The sequence below is a fragment of the Sturnira hondurensis genome, unplaced genomic scaffold (assembly GCF_014824575.4).
Source record: "Sturnira hondurensis isolate 20B ecotype Veracruz unplaced genomic scaffold, ASM1482457v3 Scaffold0009686, whole genome shotgun sequence".
Lineage (NCBI taxonomy): Eukaryota > Metazoa > Chordata > Mammalia > Chiroptera > Phyllostomidae > Sturnira > Sturnira hondurensis.
Window position 1 is genome coordinate 496,542 of NW_028082317.1, and position 19,208 is coordinate 515,749.

General features: G+C 39.5%; 1 protein-coding gene across 1 annotated transcript in view; it reads right to left on the bottom strand.

Annotated features, from left to right (window-relative positions):
* LOC118994671 (unconventional myosin-XVI-like) overlaps positions 1 to 19,208 on the bottom strand; it is a 298,709-nt gene that overhangs the window by 77,411 nt on the left and 202,090 nt on the right. Inside the window, exons 16-18 of the mRNA XM_037057347.1 lie at positions 17,481 to 17,727; positions 15,345 to 15,616; positions 1,589 to 2,734 (exon numbers count right to left, since the gene is read on the bottom strand). Coding sequence (XP_036913242.1) covers positions 1,589 to 2,734; positions 15,345 to 15,616; positions 17,481 to 17,727 — 1,665 coding nt within the window. The remainder of the gene's footprint in view (positions 1 to 1,588; positions 2,735 to 15,344; positions 15,617 to 17,480; positions 17,728 to 19,208) is intronic.

Consider the following 19,208-nt stretch of genomic DNA (forward strand, 5'->3'; position numbering starts at 1 on the left):
ACTAAATGTTCTTAGCCTTGACCTATTTTTCATTATTCAGATTGTTTTCTATATTTTCTGGAGTTTTTGTACCTAAACTAATTTTCCTCATCAAAAAATAAAAGCTAACATATTTATGTATTTTCTTTAGGAGAAAGAGCAGGTTAATACATACATAGAATGTTATAAATCAAAATTTTATTTTGAACACTACCACCTGACCCTAAAAAAGGTATTTAACCTCTTCACCCTGAAGTTTTGCATTTCTATAAACTGAAGATGTAAATAGTTGCCATCTATCTCTGGTTAATAGCATCACAACTCAAGGGACATGTTACAATTTTTTTAAGAAAATATGCTTTATATTAATGCAATTCTTCTCCCAAATACAGATCATTGGGAAATATTTTGGATTTGAATAAAAGGCTTAAAATGATGTTTTTGGAAGATAACTACATTCTTTATAATTATTTTTAAATAATTTATTCATTTAAAATTTAAATATAAATTTAAATTTTTTAAATTAAAAAAATCATTCATTTATTTATTTTTAGAGAGAAGGAAATGGAGGGAGAAAGGGAAAGAATCATCCATATCTATTGGTTGCCTCTCGAAGGCCCCCAACTGAGGACCTGGCCCCCAACCCAGGCACAGGTCCTGACCAGGAATTGAATGGGGACCTGTCAGTTTGTGGGACAATGCCCAACCCACTGAGCCACACCAGTCAGGGCATTCTTTATCATTATTAAGAGACCTGCCAAAGTGGCACTTTTGGCACATAAAGACAACCTCATCTGAATGAAGTCGAATACGGTAAATTGCTTACAGAGATTGGCATTTTTCTTAGCTAAATTCTTCTTTTATAGGGACACAATACTATATATAGTACATATATATAGTAAATATATAGTAAAATATATACATATGTAGTAAATACACACACACACGGTAACAGCATGGCACTGAGCTCACATGAGTGGACTGCCAGCTCTAAATAAAACATGCCTTAGGCTGAGAAGACGCAGATTTAATAGAACTGAGTTAAATGTTCCTTAGGTGGGATATGAGCATAAGAAAGTCATTTATACAAAATATAAATGTGAGTTGTATTACATGTAAGGTTAGTAACTGAATAGATAATCATCTCAGAAACCAGGAGTGGAAGTGAGACAACAAGAAAGGACAGATGAGAGTTAAGAGCAAAGTGTAAGTCAAACGGGAGTGGACAATATATAATGTTACAAAAATACCATTTCCATGTTCTAAAGAAGTATTACTGAGGGGGGCGGGGAGATTCGTAGCTAAAATTGAACCTTACTCTGTCTGACACTTATCAACACATAAGAATTTATGGAATCCAGTTTTAGTATTACGTATTTTCATATCATGTGCCTTCACATGCAAAATGGAAATGTTTATTTTTACCCATTTGGCCATATTGGTTGGATATGATTTTCTCTTAATGACTACTACAATCACTGCAAACATCATTTAAATTACATATATATATGTATCTGTGTATCCATGTACACCTACATACACCCAACATCCACCCATAAATCCATCCATCTGAATGAGCAAAATGGGGACCCGCTTCTATTCTGCTCACCTTCAGGTTCCCTGATTTTTCTTCCCGCTGCAGACTTCCGAAGTACGCTCCTTCCAGAGCTGAAGAGGCTAGTTAGCTCGTCCAGGGGGCTGCTGAGAGGTCTGGAGTTCGGAGGGCTGTAGGGGACTGGAGAGGAGGAGTTGGAGTTGGTCTTCCTGTGGTCGACTCTAGCCTTCCCGGGGGAGTAAGGGGCCTTGGAGAAAGAGCTGCACGCACCCACTGCTGGAGCAGAGTTTGGCTTTTGCTGCACTTTGGGCAGATCTGGGTTTGTGGCTGCTTTTCCCGGGTGCGCCACGCAGGTCTCCTGTGGGAAGGCAAAGTGCCGGTGGGCAGCCTGGGCAGCCACAGGGGGTGCTGGAGGAGGAGGTGGCGTGAGAGGCGGAGAGACTTTGTGAGACCCGTTAAACACTGGTAGGCCAGGGGACGCAGGCCTGTCACCATCCCCTTTTTGGTTTTTGGAATACTGGGGAGACAGAGGACTGGAGCTTTCAGGCTGCACTGGGTACTTGAGGTTGGTTTCCAGGACTGGCAGTTTTTTCACCTCCAGGGGTGTCAAAGGCGATTCGTCTGATGCAGGTGAGCAGGTGACAGGGGTTGGGGGGAAAACCAGGAGTGGGGGGCGGTGAGGGAGCAAGTTGGGGAAGGGGGCTGGAATGTCGCACGTGTCTTTGCAGGGTGCCGGTGAATGACCGCTCGTGTATTCGTTCTCCAAGGTGATGGGGCTCTGACCCTCAGATGGTAAAGGGGGTGACATGAATGCCCAGGCGCTGGTCCCCCGACTGCCGACGACCTCAGGGGGCGCGAAGTACTTCATCTCCTCATACACCGCCTCTGCCTGGTCCGGGCTGCCAGCGCAGCCCACCATCTCGATGTAGATGGGTTCTGATTCACTCCCCATCTCGGGCTCTGGCTCGGAGTGCGCTGGGCCCGGAAGAGGCGCAGTGACCCCCAGCAGGGCCCCAGGGGTGCACTGCAGACCTGCTGCTCTGCTCCTTGTGTTGGAGGTCCCCACTGCCCTGGGCCTGGCGCCACAAATCTCCTCAGAGGACCCGCTGAGCTTAGTGTTGGGGCTTCGCTTTGGCTTCCGAGGAGGAATCTTCTTCATGGTGCTGTAGTCATCACTGTATGGTCTGGGCCTGGTGAGAACTGAATGGGGGGGGTGGTACAAAGAAGTGATGAGAGGTCTTAGCAAGACTCCAGAGTCAAAACATCACCCAGACTGGGGCTAGCTGGGGCTTTCCTTGGCCACACGGCTCCTGCGAGTCCCCACCGATTGGAGAGACACAGTCCTGCATCCCTCCACCCTCCGGAATTCTGCCTCAACCTAACACTTCTCAAGACTGCCAACAGAAAGGGAGTTTGGACCTCAGAGCTGGAAGACAACTTCCATCAATGAAGGAAGACATGAGGTGGACCATAGGTGGCCCAGGATTGCTAGTCACCTGCGAAGTGGAAGGGCCTGTTGATGCAGCTAAGTATCAGGGGTGCGCATTGCAGATCTGGTGCTAGAACCTACTTAGCTTATATCATTAGGTTCTGATATAGATGTGAAACAGGCTGAGCTGGTTCTCAAGATTTTAAGGATGAGGAAATAGAAAGCTAGTGAGAGGAAGCAAATTAGCTCATCAGTGGCATATGGATGTTTCTTGTAGGAAACGAATAAGCTTAATTATTTAATGGTATAAAATGAACAAAACAAAATGCCAACAAAACACCTACATGAATGGAGAGATTATTATTTTGTTACACAACTTTCTTATTAAAATGATTCCAAGGGTGAGATTTATAATTAATCAGTATTTGTGAGTTCTTAACAGAAACAAACACAAGTTTAACAGGAAAGTCAAGTCTAAGAATGTCTAAAGTATACACTTCTTAAGTTGAAAAGGAAGAAGGTATTATGCTATTATTATAGTTATCCCATTCTGCCCCCTCCCTTTATTCCCCTCTGCCCTGTACACCACCTCCCCCCCACACCCCCCCACCTCAGTTCATGTCCATGGGTTGTACATGTAAGTTCTTTGGCTTCTCCATTTCCTATACTACTCTTAACCTCGCTCATCCACTTTCCACCTACCATTTATGCTACTTATTCCCTGTACCTTCCCCACTCCCAGTTCTCTACCCTCCCCATCCCCCTGCCCCTGCCCCACTGATAATCACCCATGTGTTCTCCATTTCTTTGATTCTATTCCTGTTGTATTGTTTACTTGGTTCGTTTTTGTTTTTGTTTTTTTTAGGTTCAGTTGTTGATAGTTGTGTTTGTTATCATTTTACTGTTCGTAGTTGTTGATCTCCTTTTTCTTAGATAAGTCCCTTTAACATTTCATATAATAAGGGCTTGGTGATGATGAACTCCTTTAAATTGACCTTATCTGGGAAGAACTGTATCTGCCCTCCCATTCTAAATGAAAGCTTTGATGGAGAGAGTAATCTTGGATGTAGGTCCTTGCCTTTCATGACTTTGAATACTTCTTACCAGCCCTTTCTTCCCTGCGATGTTTCTTTTGAGAAATCAGCTAATAGCCTTCTGGTAACTGTCTCCTTTTGTTTTGCTGTTTTTAAGATTGTCTCCTTATCTTTAATCTTGGGTATGCCTTGCTGTGTGTTTCCTTGTGTCTAATTTCTTTGGGACACTCTGAGCTTCCTGGACTTCCTAGAAGTCTATTTCTTTTATTAGATTGGGAAAGTAGTCCGTTGTGTTTTCAAATACGTTTTCAATATCCTGCTCTTCCTCTTATTCTTTTGGCATCCCTATGATTTGAATGTTGGAACATTTAACATTGTTCTGGAGGTCCCTAAGCCTCTAGTAATTTTTCTGAATTCTTGTTTCTTCATTATGTTCTGGTTGAATGTTTACTTCTTCCTTCTGGTCCACACCCTTGATTTGAGTCCCAGTTTCCTTCTCATCACTGTTGGCTCCCTGTATATTTTCCTTTATTTCACTTTTCATAGCCTTCAGTTTTTCTTTTATTTTGTAACCATACTCAACCAATTCTGTGAGCATCCTGATTACTAGTGTTTTGAACTATGCATCTGATAGGTTCGCTATCTCTTCATCACTTAGTTGTATTTTTTTCTGGAGCTTTGATGATCTGTTCTTTCATTTGGGCCTTTTTTTTTTTTTTTTTTTTTTTTTGTCTTGGAGGGCCTGTTACATAGTAAGGGGCAGAGCCTTAGGTATTCCCCAGCGAGGGGCAACCCTTTTTGCTGTGTTCTGGTGCTATATGTGGGGGAGGGGTCCAAGAGGGAACAATGCTGCTTGTTCAGCTCTCTGCCAGCATTCAGGTACTTCCTTGGCTACCCACAAGCAACTTGGGCCCTTCTGGTGTTGATTCCCAGGTGGGTGGTTTTGTGTACATTCTAGGACTCTCTGGGTCTCTCCAATGAACTCTCCTGTGAGGCTGGGAGTTTCTCCTGCCACAGCAACCCCACAGTTTTTATTAGTCAGAGGTTTCGAGGCTTTATTTCCTCACACTGGAACCCTAGATTGTGTGGTCTATCTTGCTCCCCAGTTGTTCCTTCTGGTTTATCTGCATGCACATATGGGACTGCCTACTCTGCTAGTTGCTGCCTTGCCCAGTCCACCAGCTGTCACCTTGCCTGCCCTGGTCCTCCAGCCACCACCTTACCTCGAGTCCTTTGTGTCAGGCTGTCTATCTCTGCTCCTCCTACAGGTCTGGATGAATGTTTCTTCCTTAACTTCCTGGTTGTCAGACCTCCATATAGTTCAATTTTCTGGCAGTTCTGTTTGTTTTTTGTGTTTAAATTTGCTGTTGTCCTTCTTTTGGTTGTACCAGGAGGCACAGTGTTTCTACACATGCCTTAATCTTGGCCAAAAGTCCTTAATTTTTTTAGGTGACTTATACTGCTTCCTACAGTGGCTGCACCAATGTGCATTCCCACCAACAGGGCACAAGTGATTCTGACAGGTGTCAGGTGTTATGTCAATGTGGTTTTAATTTGCATTTCTCTGATGATTAGTGGTGTTAAGTGTCTTTTCATATATCTATTGGCTATCTGTATGTCTTCTTTGGAGAAGTCTATGCAGGTCCTTGGCCCAATTTTTTAATTGGATTATTGGTTTTTCTGGTTTTGAGTTTTTTAAGTTATTTATAAATTTGGGACATTAACCCCTGTGTAAAGCAGGGGGTTACCTCAGAAAATTAAAAATAAAACTGCTTTATGACTCAGTGATTCCATTTCTGGGAATATGTGTGAAGAAACCTGAAACACTAATTCAAAAGAATATGGGCACCCCTATGTTCACTGCAGCATTATTTAGAAGAGACAAGATTTGGTAACAGCTTAAGTGTTCATCAGGTAATGAGTAGATAAACCAGCTGTGGTATATTTACACAATGGAATACTACTCAGCCATACAAAAGGAGGAAATCTTACCTTTTGCAACAGCATGGATGGACCTGGAGACTATTATACTGAGTAAAATAAGTCAGTCAGAGAAAGGCAATTACCATGTGATTTCACTTATATGTGGAATATAGTGAACAAGATAAACTAGTAAACAGAATAGAAACAGACTCATAGATACAGAGACAAGAGTGACAGCTGTCAGAGAGGAGGGGACTTTGGGGACTGGGTGAAAAAGCTGAACGAATTAAGAAAAACCAAACCAAAACAAAAAAACAGAACCCTCATAGACACAGACAACAGTATGGTGAATACCAGAGGAAAAGAGGGTGGGAGGAGGGAAAAGAGGTAAAAAGGGGGATAAATGGTGATAGAAGAGACTAAATTGGAGTGGTGAACACACAATAAAATATATAGATAACGTATTATAGGATTGTACATCTGAAACCTATATAATTTTATTAAGTGATGTTGCCCCAATAAATCTGATTAAAAAGAAAAAACAACAAGACAAAACCCCATAATTAAAGAGAAAAATTAAAAGCTTTCAAGTTAGATCTGGATTCAAATGCCATCACTCATTTAGTTATGCATTTCATCAGAATTTACTGAGACACAGTAGTGAATACAAGAAAAATTTCCCTCCCTTCCTTTGTCCTATGGGGGGGGGTATTGGGCAATAAAAAACCCATAAATTAAACAAGTGAATAAATTTTGTTGGAGCATGATGTATCCTGTGAGAATGAGAAACAACAGGCTATGAAAGGGGATACCGAATTGTATGTGTGTTTGTGGGGGTGGTAGTGGTGCAAATGACAATTTAAAAAGGGGTCTTGGGCAAATCTCTCTAAGCTTCAGTATAGTTGTGCATAAAATGATATCAGTAATGACCTCAGAGGTATGCAATAGATAATGTATGTGAAGTGTTAGCTCAGATGCTGGCACATTGCAAACACAAAACAAATGGGAGACTTCCAAATGAGAATGGAAAAGAACAAAGCTAATTTCCTAACTTAATAGACATCTTCATAAGCCAGTATTTTACAGGGTTTCCCCAAATCAACCAACTTTTAACAGCAGAAAATACCAAAAATGCATAATTCTGTAATTGATCAGCATTATTCTAAAGGCTTTCATCCTGCTAAACCGTAAGCTTCTCCTGGAAAGTTAATGAACCAAACACATTTTTTTGCATTAATATTATAGAGTTGTTCTGGAGATTTGAATAATTTTAAGCTATTGTGGCAGGTTGTATTTTCCAAAACTGGCATCATCAATATTTTCACATGCTCTTCCAGAGCCTTAAAACTGGGAAAGCCTCTGTGATTGACGCTAACAAATAAGATATAGGGAAGGGGATGCCACCTGAGTTCTGTGGCTGGATAACCCACAGTACAGCCTCTGCCTGGCTCCTGCTGTCTTGGGACACATGTCTTGGTGGCCCTGATCTCTATGTGAGAAGACTATTTACACTGAAACAAGCATGCTCTGGAGAACATGTGGAGAGGCCACATAGAGGTGAGAGATGCAGAGGACCCTGTTTGAGTTTCCCCAATCCAGACAGCAGGAATCTAATAACTGAGGGTTTGGATGATTCCAGCCCCCAAATCTCACTACAGCTGTGAGAGAACCAGTATGGTAATTGTTTAGCCAAGCCCAAGCAACTACTAAAACTACAAGAGAGAGAAAAGAATAAAATGAATCATTACGTTAAGCCACTACATTTTGGAGTGGTTTGTTACCTAGTGATAGACAACGAACACAGATATTGGTACCTGGAAGTGGGAGTGCTACTATAAATAAAAACTTTAAAAGGGTGGCAGTAGCTTTGGCAAATTGGAGGAGTCTTACAGACAGTGTTGGCAGAAGCATGATGATCCTCAAGAAAGCTCTTGGTGAGGCTTAAAAGATGAGAAAGATGCTGAAAGCTGGAGGAAACATGGCATTTCTTATGCCATTGTGGAAAGTTTAGCAACACTGTGACCTGCAGTAATGTGGAAAATAAACAAAACGCTTAAGGAACTGAATGATACAGTTAAGGAGATATTCAGGCGGTGTTTAAAATCCATCTCCTGGATTCTGTTAGCTGCCTATAGTAAAATGTGAAAGTAAAGAGAAATGCTAAAGAAAGAACTATTAATACTAAAGGATCTTGGACTTTCTATGTTTGACAATAAACATTTGTCACTGCCAGGCTGTCCTGATGGCAAATAATTCTGAAGTTAAAAAATGTCTTTCAAGCAGAGGTGAAATAGGGAGCACTTTCAGGAAAAGATAATCTAAAAATGAAGCTAAGATCAGGACTACGACACTCTTTAAGACCTCAGAAAGTTTTAAGGTGATGCTTCATGGATCTGTTCAAAGGAGTAAAACCATGGGGCTTCTAAGAATAAAATAATATTGTGGCACAGACATTGTGCAGAGAGCCCAAATTAGGTAAGATCATCTCAAAGAGATCTGTGAATGTGGCTTTGCAATAATGCAGTCAATTATAAATACACAGGAAACTCCCAAAGCCTTTAAAGGAATTGGATCAGCTTGCACTGAAAGAAGACAATACAGAATGAGGAGGCTCTGGTATCTTAACATTTTATAAGCAGAAAGCAGGCTGAGAAAACTACCAGCTCCAAACATGTCACCTCTTGTGGTTTAGGAATTAAAGGTAAGCCAACAGTCTTAAGCATGGACCTAACAGTCATGGAATATCATTTCTAGGCACTAGGCCAAAATCCTAGTCAAGGCACAGGCAACATGTGCCCAAGTGGTGTATAGAAGTGCTCTTTGCAAGTGACTGCAAAGTACCCTCTGACTTCCCCCTTTTTGAACAGGAACATCACCCTGCACCTGTCCCTCCAGCCCATGTTATTTGTATGGAGAGTACTAGAGGAGCTGTCCACTAAAGAAGACTTACCTGAGACCCAGGAGATCCAGATATGGTTTATCAATAGATGATGAGATCTGGGCCTTGCATCTGAACTTGGTGTGATGATGAAATGGGGTTTTAGGGAAGTTGTGGGGAACAGAGAGTGCATCTTGTATGTGGAAAGGATGTGAATTGTTTTGTCATAAGGGTGGACTAAGGCAAGTTGTATTTGCTAAAAATTAGCCACAAGAGTGTTTCCAGTCCTACGAAGAGCAGGAATCTATTTCTCCTCCCTAAACCTCCATGGGCCTATGGGACTGCCTGATGCATGGGATGTGCTGTAGGTGACACTGCATGACTCCCAAGGCTGGCTCATAGAAGGTGTTCTCTTTCCTAGAGGATGTGCCTTTGAGCATTGATTCTCCATGAAGGAAGTCCAGCTATGCTGAAGCCACCATGCTGCACAAACCACATGGAGAGACCACCCAGAGATACAGATGCCCTAGTACCCCCAGTCCTTAGACATTTGAGGTAGCAGGCATGGGAGTTACCAGCTTTCAGATGATTCCTGCTATCATATACAGGTTTATGAAGGACCTTGATTAAGAGCTATCTAGATGAGACCAGTTGATAACCAGAACCTGGAATACAGTACTAAAATGACCATGCTTTATTTGAATCATCAAGTTTTGGATGAGTAGTTAAGCAACAATAGATAACTGATATGGTATTTCCTCAAGGTTTGCTTCAGATACTGAAAAAACTTTTCTGGTAATACATTTTACAAATGAAAGTAGTATACATTGTTAGGAGGAAGTCAAGAGCCTGACCCCCAGAATCTGACTGTCTTGGATGGCTGACATGGGGCAGGTTACACTACTGCTCCCTGACTCAGTGTCCTCATCTATAGAGGGTTCACAATGATATCCCGCTGCCCTGAGTAGTTCTAAAGATTAAAGATATTTAGCATAATCCAAGTACATAATAAACACTAAGTAAGTGTCAGCTGCTATCATCATTATCTTATTATTACACAACCAGAAATTAATCATGAGTGATAGAACAGGGTTCCTTTGAGTAGGTCTGGAGTTCAGCAACATCAGGTCATCTGAGGTCCTTTATTGAGAATGGAGATAGCACAGTTCCTGTCATATTTCATAACCACTAAGTTACAATCTCTGGGGGTGGGAACTGGAAAACTTCATTCTTCTTAAACTAAAATTAGAACACCCCAGTTACAGAATGAAATAATAATTTGGTTTTATGACTTGTGTGTGTATGTACACACAAGCTCTTGCTATTAGTTCACTTGCAAATATAAATGTAAGAGCTACTAAAAATGCATTTGTATTAAGAGTTTCCTTAACAATATGGTCTAGTCCTAAGATTTGTGAGTAAAGCCCTTTCGAATATTTGACAATGTCAATGAGTTGGGGTCAGGAGGACATTTCATGGTCACAGATCATCTTTAGGGAAAGTCTCCGTGTCCTAACAGTAACTTAAGGATTAAACCTCACATTCTTGAGCTGTCTCATCATTTTATAAACTTGACTCTCATCTGAGCTACTGTGCAATGATCTAGGGAGTTGTGTCATTTTAAGTTCTGTTAGGAGATAAAAATTTTCTTGTACAAAACATTATCCCTTTGATTTTGTTGCTAAGGCATGTAGGGTTACTTTTAAGTCACCATTTGCTCCAGGACACAGCTTATTTGGCCCCGTTTTCATTGAGAACAAGACCCCTACATAATTAATCTATGAGAAAAAAAGAAATAAGGAAGTTGTTCAGCCAGAAGATATTTGTATCTCTGTGTGTACATATCCATTGCATTCCAATTCTTCCAGTGTGATTTCGCCTCGTTTCAGAGCAAACTTAGTGCCTAGCACAGGACAACAAGGATGTCTGAGTAAAGGCCAGCTCGTTGGCTGGTGGCTGGCTGCATACATACATGAATTTGGCATCAATTTACAACCAGCTACAAATTGGACAAAATGAGCTTCTACTAAGCTGATATACTGCAACTTTGTTTTATGATGTGTGTGTGTGTGTGTGTGTGTGTGTGTGTGTGTGTGTGCCTGGAAGAAGTCCATTAGCTTTGCTCTCATTCCATCTTTACCCACTGGACCACATTTGACAACTGTTATGCCACTTAACTGTCCTTCCAGATGCTTCTTCAATTCCCAGCCACATTAGCCTCCCTTGCTTTGTTTCCTACCTGTTCTCTTTGCTATTGCTCTGCTTATCTCATAACTTATTTGCTCATTTACCTCCCCCACTGACCTATTCAGGGGAGAGCCAAACTCATGAAATGCGCTTAGTTAAAACATGTTAAATGCACACATGCATCATAAATTGTGAAACATATAGTCATGTTTTCCTGTTATATCCAGTAACATATTCTCAGGACAGTGTTCACAAAAGATCAAATTTCTATCAACTTTCAGGTATGGAAAGAAACTATAAAGTGGCATCTGCTAAAAAATGTGTTAAATTAAATGTAACAAACCACAAGGGGACATCTTGAACCTTTCAAATTGTATTCATTTTAATTTATTGATAGGAAGCTAATTCTGTTTTAAGGGAAGCAGCACAAAGAAATATCTTTCTGTAACATTTATTTATTGATCCAATAAGTATTGAGTGCCTACTGTGTGTCTAGAATGAAGATATAACTGAGACAGTGAAAAAGAAAAGAAACGTCATTTCCAAATTAAGGCCCACAGCTGAACCATTTTTGTATCTATAGGTATAAATTGGATTTTGTTGAGAATGGAGTTGTATGGCAATTTAAAAAAGGATTCCTGAGGTGTTATTTATAAGAAATGGGTTGCTGGAATCTGAAGGGAGGGTGACTCTGGAGGTCACATCACAGAGAGTAAAAAGAGGCTATGGTTGTCCAAGAAAAACCTGTCTTTTGCCACTTCGCCATCCCTTTACCACCATGTTTTGGAGAAAGCCTGCATGCTGGGTTTAGAGAATCAACTCTTCTTTCCAGAAAGACACTTGTAGCTGGAAGATTTCTAGCAAAGAAAAAGTGAAGACAGGCCTTATACTTCCTTTTTTAGTTACTGTTTGCAAAGAGCAACCCCAGACTTTATAAAAAAGTCCTTTCAAATAGTTGGCTCTAGCTTGTTAATAGTTTGCAAACAAACATTAAAATTTACTGACCCATAAAAGTGTTCGAAGATTTTCAGGTACAAAGGTAGTTTAAAAAAATGAGTCCTCTTTTTATGACCATATGTTTCTTGTATAAAAACCTATGGAAAAGGTATGTGTTAATAAGAACAGGACTGTCCACAAAGATCAGTGTGATCTAATTATTGGTTTCTCTAAGATTCTGGGCCTTCATTCTCCCATGAGATCTCATTTTACTCTATAACCTTCTGAATTAATTAGCAGCTTTATTTGTAAAAGGAAAGAACTGAAACTTATGTTTAACAGGCCAAAAGAATTAGCACAAATAATAAATTGACCTTGGTTGTGGTCCTTGTTCTTATGAAACCCGGGTTCACAGAGCATTTTAAGTAGCAATCAAATTTCCTTCTTAACTTTTGCAGAAGAAAAATAAATTTGTGACATCTTACTAAGTGCAAAAAACTCAGTACAGCGGGTCCTTGAATAATGTTTCTTGCAGCATGGTTTCATAAGTTGATGAGATGCCATGGGAACTTACCTCTTGTTTGCATGAACTGGCCTATGGTAAGATTAATTTCATTATTCCTCTTTTCACTTAACATCACAGAATCTATGGGCAACACTAAGCGAGGACCTACTGTTTTACCTCTATGGTAAAAAATGAAGCCATAAGGATAAGGAATGTTTAAAGAACTCTGTGTAATGATGGGAAATTCCACACCTATGGCTGCTGAGTACTTAAAATGCGACTAATGCTTGAAGAACTGAATTTTAAATTTTATTTAGTTTTAATCACTTCAAATTTAAATAGCCACAAGTTTCTAGTGGTTACTGTATTGGCCACCTTCAGCTCCCATCACAATGGTATAATGGGGAACAGAGCCACTGCTGATGGCTGGTTTGTCACAAACAGTGTCCCCGCCTTTGCAATTATGGATTGAAAGTCCAGAGCACTGATGGCTTGAGCGACTAAGCCCCACTACTGGACCCTGACTCCTAATGCTACAAAGCTAACTAGCATGCCTGTGCAGATTATTTTTTTAATTGTTGAATATATAGTTAGAGCATATTCTAAACTTCAGGAACTTGTCTGTAGCCATAGGAGACATAGTGGTGATAGTAAAGTCACCAGGACTAGGAATCATGAACTGTAAAAAGAAATAAGTAACATAGACAGGAAAAAACTTACTTAATGGATTGGCCCTTTTACAAGCCTCCAAAATGTGAGTTCACTGGGGTGTGATTGGTGGAGGAGACACCTGTAGGCACCTTGCTCAAATGTGAGCTGAAATTCACTTCCAGTTAAATTTTACATAAAAATCTTTCAAGTCTAATGAATCACATCATGTATTTTATACAAAAAGTCTTGAGAGACTTGAGATTCCCCACAATAGTGAGGAGTTTCAGAATTTTACAACTGTGGTATTTCTTGCATTTTCTTCACCTTTTTCTCCATCATTTTATTTCATCTACATTTTTATCTCCTGTGATTTTTGAATAAGTTTCCTTAATTGACACTTGTTTGCTGCTCATGTGAGAGACCTCAGCTTAATCCTCAAAATTTTGTTTATCTCTTTTTCATAACAGTGTGATTACTTGGCACCTGGCTACTCCAAAATCTCAACTTCAGGGCAATAGGTCTCATAAGCACACAATGGAAGGCATTTTTCGACTTTACAAGCTATTCTGAGGCTGACTTATTCAAATTCATAAAGCTTGGTTGCAGTGTTCAAATTTGTATGGGCTCTATCTTTTGGGGGGGAACTCTCTCTTATATGCACTGCAATTATCAATCTTGTTTGCTATTGTTTTTTTACTTTCTGATGCTATTTTGAGTCTTCAAATCTCCCCATCTCATTAGTTTTAGACTGCTACATATTATTATTCCTCTTTCCATTTGCCAAAATTTTTTCTTCATATTTCAGTCACACCTTTTTGAAATCTGGACCATAAAAGCAGTAGAGGTCTAAAAGTAATTATGGTGGAAATATGATTTTTTCTTTCTCAGTAAGTGTCCTTATGGTTTCTTTATAGCATAAGCCTCTTCTAGTTTGTGTATATTTGGAGAATGCCTTGTTTCTATGGAGGTCTCATTCTCATATCTATACCCACCTGATGACTCTCCTCTAGATGACTTCCCTAATGCCATTTTTCATCTTCTTTTGTCCTTATTACCATGACACTTGGACTCTTCTCCCAAAAGTTATACATTTTGCCTACCTCTTTATGTATCACTGTAGTGTGACTCATACATTATGATAGTAACATTTTTTTAACTAAAACTCTCCTAAAATCTATTTTCTCTGAAAGCAACTGACAAAAATCATCTTCAACAATAACTAGGGTATACTCATTGCTCCAGGCTCCCAGCCCATAGACTTTTCTACCATCTTCCTTAAAGTCAGCCATCTACTCTCAAAGATGAGCTTATGGCTTCCCTGTGCTTTTTTAGTTCATTTATTTATTGAAGGAATTGTGTTCTATTTTATGTTCAGATAGTATTTTCTAGTGAAAACTGCACAGATATTTTATTTGGAATACCACACCCTGTACTACCACCTCTTACCATATTTATTTTTCTCTGCAGCAACATCTTCCAAGATACTTAATATATTTGCTTGTTTACTATGTTTCCCACTTGTCTTCCCCTACTAGAATGTAAATTCTACAAGGGAAGATACTTTTGTTTGTTTCTTTGGTTGTATATCCCTCAGCCTAAAATAAGGCCTAACTTTTAGTAGGTGATAAATAAAATATGTAAAATTAGCAAATATTCTGCAAAAAAGTGCCTCTGCTATTTTTCCCAATTCTAAAAATTAATAATTAAGCAATAATAGTTGCATGAACTCACCTATGAGATATCTGATTGAGGATAAGGTGTGATTTTCCCATTGTGCATAAATAATTCTAGACCACCAATCTTTGTTGTCTAGTACAGTACCAAAAATTCCACTAACTGAATCCTGCCATGTCATGACTCATCTGTGTGAATTGTTCCACTTACTACTTAATAAAGCAAGCTTAATTTTTTTTTATCATACTGTGATAAAAGGGAAGCCTGATAGTTTTTAGGCTTTTAATCAATAAAAATTTAAATGGCCTGGTGATCAACTTTTTGAATTGCTCTGATTTGAGGCTCTTCATTCAATGTGGAAGTGGAAATGGGAGTTAAAGAAATCATATATAAGAAGCTTTTTCCTAAGAGGCTCGGAGATTTGACTACCTATTATTTATATTTAATGATTAAAGACCTGCTGGCAAGCAAACAATTAGATTTATTCCTATTAAAAACATATTAAGGTAGCAATACTGCCATGGGGCACTCCAAACCAGAAGTCAGTGCATCAATAACTCAACAAGCCGGTTTCCCCCTTCCCTGTGGCTAACCTTCAGTCGATGACTCCTTGGCTGCAGCCCATAGGCAGGCACTCACAGCCTCATAGGAGGCACTCAGCCTTGTGGTGGGGTCCCTCTTTGGCTTGGGAGGAGGCTGTTTCCGTGGTGATGGGAGGCCACTGCTCTCATCCAGGCTGAACACCGAGTGCAGAGAAGGAGACCGGGTGGACGGGCCAGCCAGGGACTGCATCAGGCTGTCCACAGCCATGGGGACTGGGATGGAGCTGCCGTGGAAATGCCTGGGTACACCCTTGTCTTCAGTTCTTGAGGGAAACAAAACACAAACAGCACCCCCCAGAGAGGCCCAGATGCATAATTCAGAGGTTAACAATGAACCTGCTCAACCAAACATCATCAAGGTTTTGGTAAACAGCCCTTCCCACCAAGGCTGAAGGATGCATGTACAGCACTCTGGTAACCGGCACATCCAGAGAAAGCTGCCCCATCCTCCCAACCCCTGCTTTATGATAAATGAGCACATTGGAGATTCATCATTATTACTTAAAAAAAACCGACATAAGTGCAACACTTCTTAAGGAGTGCCACATTTTCTATCAGGCATTCACTGAATGAATTTTTCACACTCTGATTATTAAGCAAATCAAAAAACCAGAATTTCAATCTGAATGATAATTTTTGGAGACTCCATCTTAATAGAGAGTTACTGATGCATCAAATGCAGGGCGTTCATTACCACTTCCCCTTGCAAAACAGTATATACTTTAAACTATCAAAGATTTACATTTTTCTCTCTCTTTTCTCCTTAGCATTTAAACCCTATTGGCAATTATTTAATTATGTGCAGAATTATTATTTTTCTTCTGTTCCTCCATCTGGTTGTCCAATGCCAAGTGAACTGCTGGTATTCAATAAATAAACAGACAAATACTTCTTCACTTAATTTTATATCAGGCAAATAAACACATACTCAAATTGAGAAATTGGGGTGGCTGTTTAGTTCCAGCAGAGAAAATAACAAACATTATTCTGGAAGTGGTATAAAATTAATAGTTATCTGGTTTATAAAAATTCCTTCTGTCTTCACATGTCAATGTAATCATGTACTACTGAGATGCCAATGCATTCATTTCACAAGGAGTCTCCTAGCATTTGTTTTTATAATTATATCTTTGTGTGGCAGAGCACCAACAGGGCTGGGATCTACCGCAAGGCAGAGCCAGACGCCCGTGTAGAAAATGAACTAGCTGAAGATGAAAGCATGGCACTCAGTGGATAATTTGTTTTCCCTGTAATGTTTAATTACAGTTTTCCATACAAAAGGATTTTTTTTGGTATTTAATCACTGAGATATTTGAAGCTAATTAGTGAGAGACACATCACCATTTCCACTTTAATAGAAATCCATTTGACATAGGCAGTCAAGGCAAAGAGGAGTCATTTTTTTTTTCAGTGAGAAACAAGTTTTTATGAAAAAAACAAGTATCTCCTTCACAGTGAATTAGGATCCAAGGGACCCATGTCCCTGCCTTCCCCAAGGAGGGTTATTGTGAGATACAGGTGTCCTCATCATTCATGGAGGGGCAGGAGGGATAAAATAGAGAAGGATCAGGTTGTCCCTACATTTCTATTACAAGTTCAGCCTCCAAAGTAAACTTTAAAATAGAGGCTTTCCCCAAAGTGGTCCTTATTATAAAAGAAAATATGACAGTTTACTAAGAAAAAATATCTATACAACCAGTTATTGACTTCACTACTTTTATGTTTTGAGAGTGGCTTCTCCATTTTTTTGATGATATTTCCAAAGTTTCTATGAGTCAGCCTTACACACATGGCACTTGTCTAAAGATGCTGACAACACAGCTAAGACAGAAATACTTGATGCTTTAAAATTTTGTGCCTGAGGTGATAAGTGATGTAAGCATTGTAAGTGAAGCAATAATTATTTCATATGACTAAACACATACATTTATTTCATGAAAAGAAAGCAGAGGAAAACTGTCCTCTTAAAATGTCATGAGGTTTCAAATAAACCATGCATGCATACATGCCAGTTTCCATAATTACTGTCATATTTCATTGAACTTCACCTTAAGGTCTATCAAAACTCTTTTGATTTCACTGGGACAATTCCACAGATAATTAAAGTTGTATACTATGTGCCTTTACCTTTTGGCTCCTTCCTCTTGTTTGTTCCTGGCCTCCAACCTCTCTTTGTGGTACGTAGCATTCATTTCATTCCGGAGCCGATCATTCTCACGGGCAATGTCTGAAGCATTCTGAATGACCAGGGCATCATAGGTCTTTAGCCCCAAGTCCTCTGTAACCTGCAGGAAGCTGTTGATAGACGTGACCTCTTGCTGTCTGATGCTTCTTTTCTGAAGCAAGTGCTGGCGTGCCAGAAATCCTCTTATAACTTCCACATAAAAGAACACAATCGAAGGTCAGGGAGAGGAGCAAAACCAGAAAAACCCAGATGCATACAAACAAAAGTCACAATACATTTATGTCTTAGCAGCTACAAAATACAATATTTAACTCTGAATAAGAATTTATGAAAATATTCTAATCTCATATTAAAAAGAACATCTAAGTTCAGTCATGATAATGCTAAAGACACAAATCCTTAAACTGAAGATTGTGCAGGTAATATTATAATAAGGTTTCCACACTTATTTTTGCTTTAAGAGGATGGGCATTGATTGAGTGGACTAAAGTCCGTGAAAAAAACTAGGTCCAAACCCCAGAAATTTTGGGATGTGGCTCCATCTGGATCATTTTGTGACACACTGATTATCTTTCATTATATTAGTTTATAACAGAAATGCTGAGGCTCCTGGAATGGATTACCTTTGATAACATCATGTAAATATTGTTAATAGGATTTAACTCCTAGAAAAACTAGGAGTCTTAAACTGCATTTAAGACTCTAGGAAGAGATTGTGTAGAAATATTGGACATCCTTTCTATTGTCTAGGGAAGCAGGGCTAGAAAATGTGTAAGAATTGGGAGAAACAAGGAAGTAAACACATTTTGAAATTGCTAATATGTTAGTACACATGTAAGACTTGAAAATAAAAGCAATAAGCATGATCTAAAGGCACTTTCATGTGTTAGGAACACTATTCCATCACTTAGCATACCAACTCAGTGATAATTAATATACCATTATCTTCATTTTGTAGACAAAGAAAGAGAAGCTTAGTGAGGTCTTATTACCATGTGTAAGCCTTATTATAAATTATATGCCCATGGTCTCATTAAGGTTAGAGATTTTTGCCTTTAGGGTTATCATTACTGAATCTAGATATTCCTATTTAATATGAGATTAGAATGTTTTAATAACTTCTTATTCTGAGTTAAATGTATCTTCTTCCAAGTAAACATGACCAATGAATAGAAAAGCCAGAATTCAAATCTCTGATTATCAGGCCAAGCTCATTCCCTTACCTTCCAACCAAACAGATGTGATCTGTAGTTCTGCCAAGAGCAGATGACCAACAGAGTGCTCATAGGTAGTGTGTTTGCTATCAGTCTAAGGAAAACCTTTGTCACACTGAGCATAGGCTCTACATGGCTCAGGCTGTTTCCTGAGAATGGGACTCTGCTACCAGTTTCTGAGCATGTTCATGGGAGAAAGATGGGTCTGCTTGTGGGTGCTCGGCACAAGGTGCAGGGAGGGGAATCACCATTTGAGCCTTTTGATTATGGGATGCCATCCCTTCCAATTCTAAGTTTGTGAGATTGGAAGCAATTTTTCAGATTATAAGATGATCTATACTCTCAATGAAAACCAAAGTGTGAGCAAAGATGATTTATTTTCATCTGTGGAGGAGGAAAAAAAGGTTGTAAAATATTGCGTGCTTTCAAAAAGTCCATGGGTATAGGAGAATAATA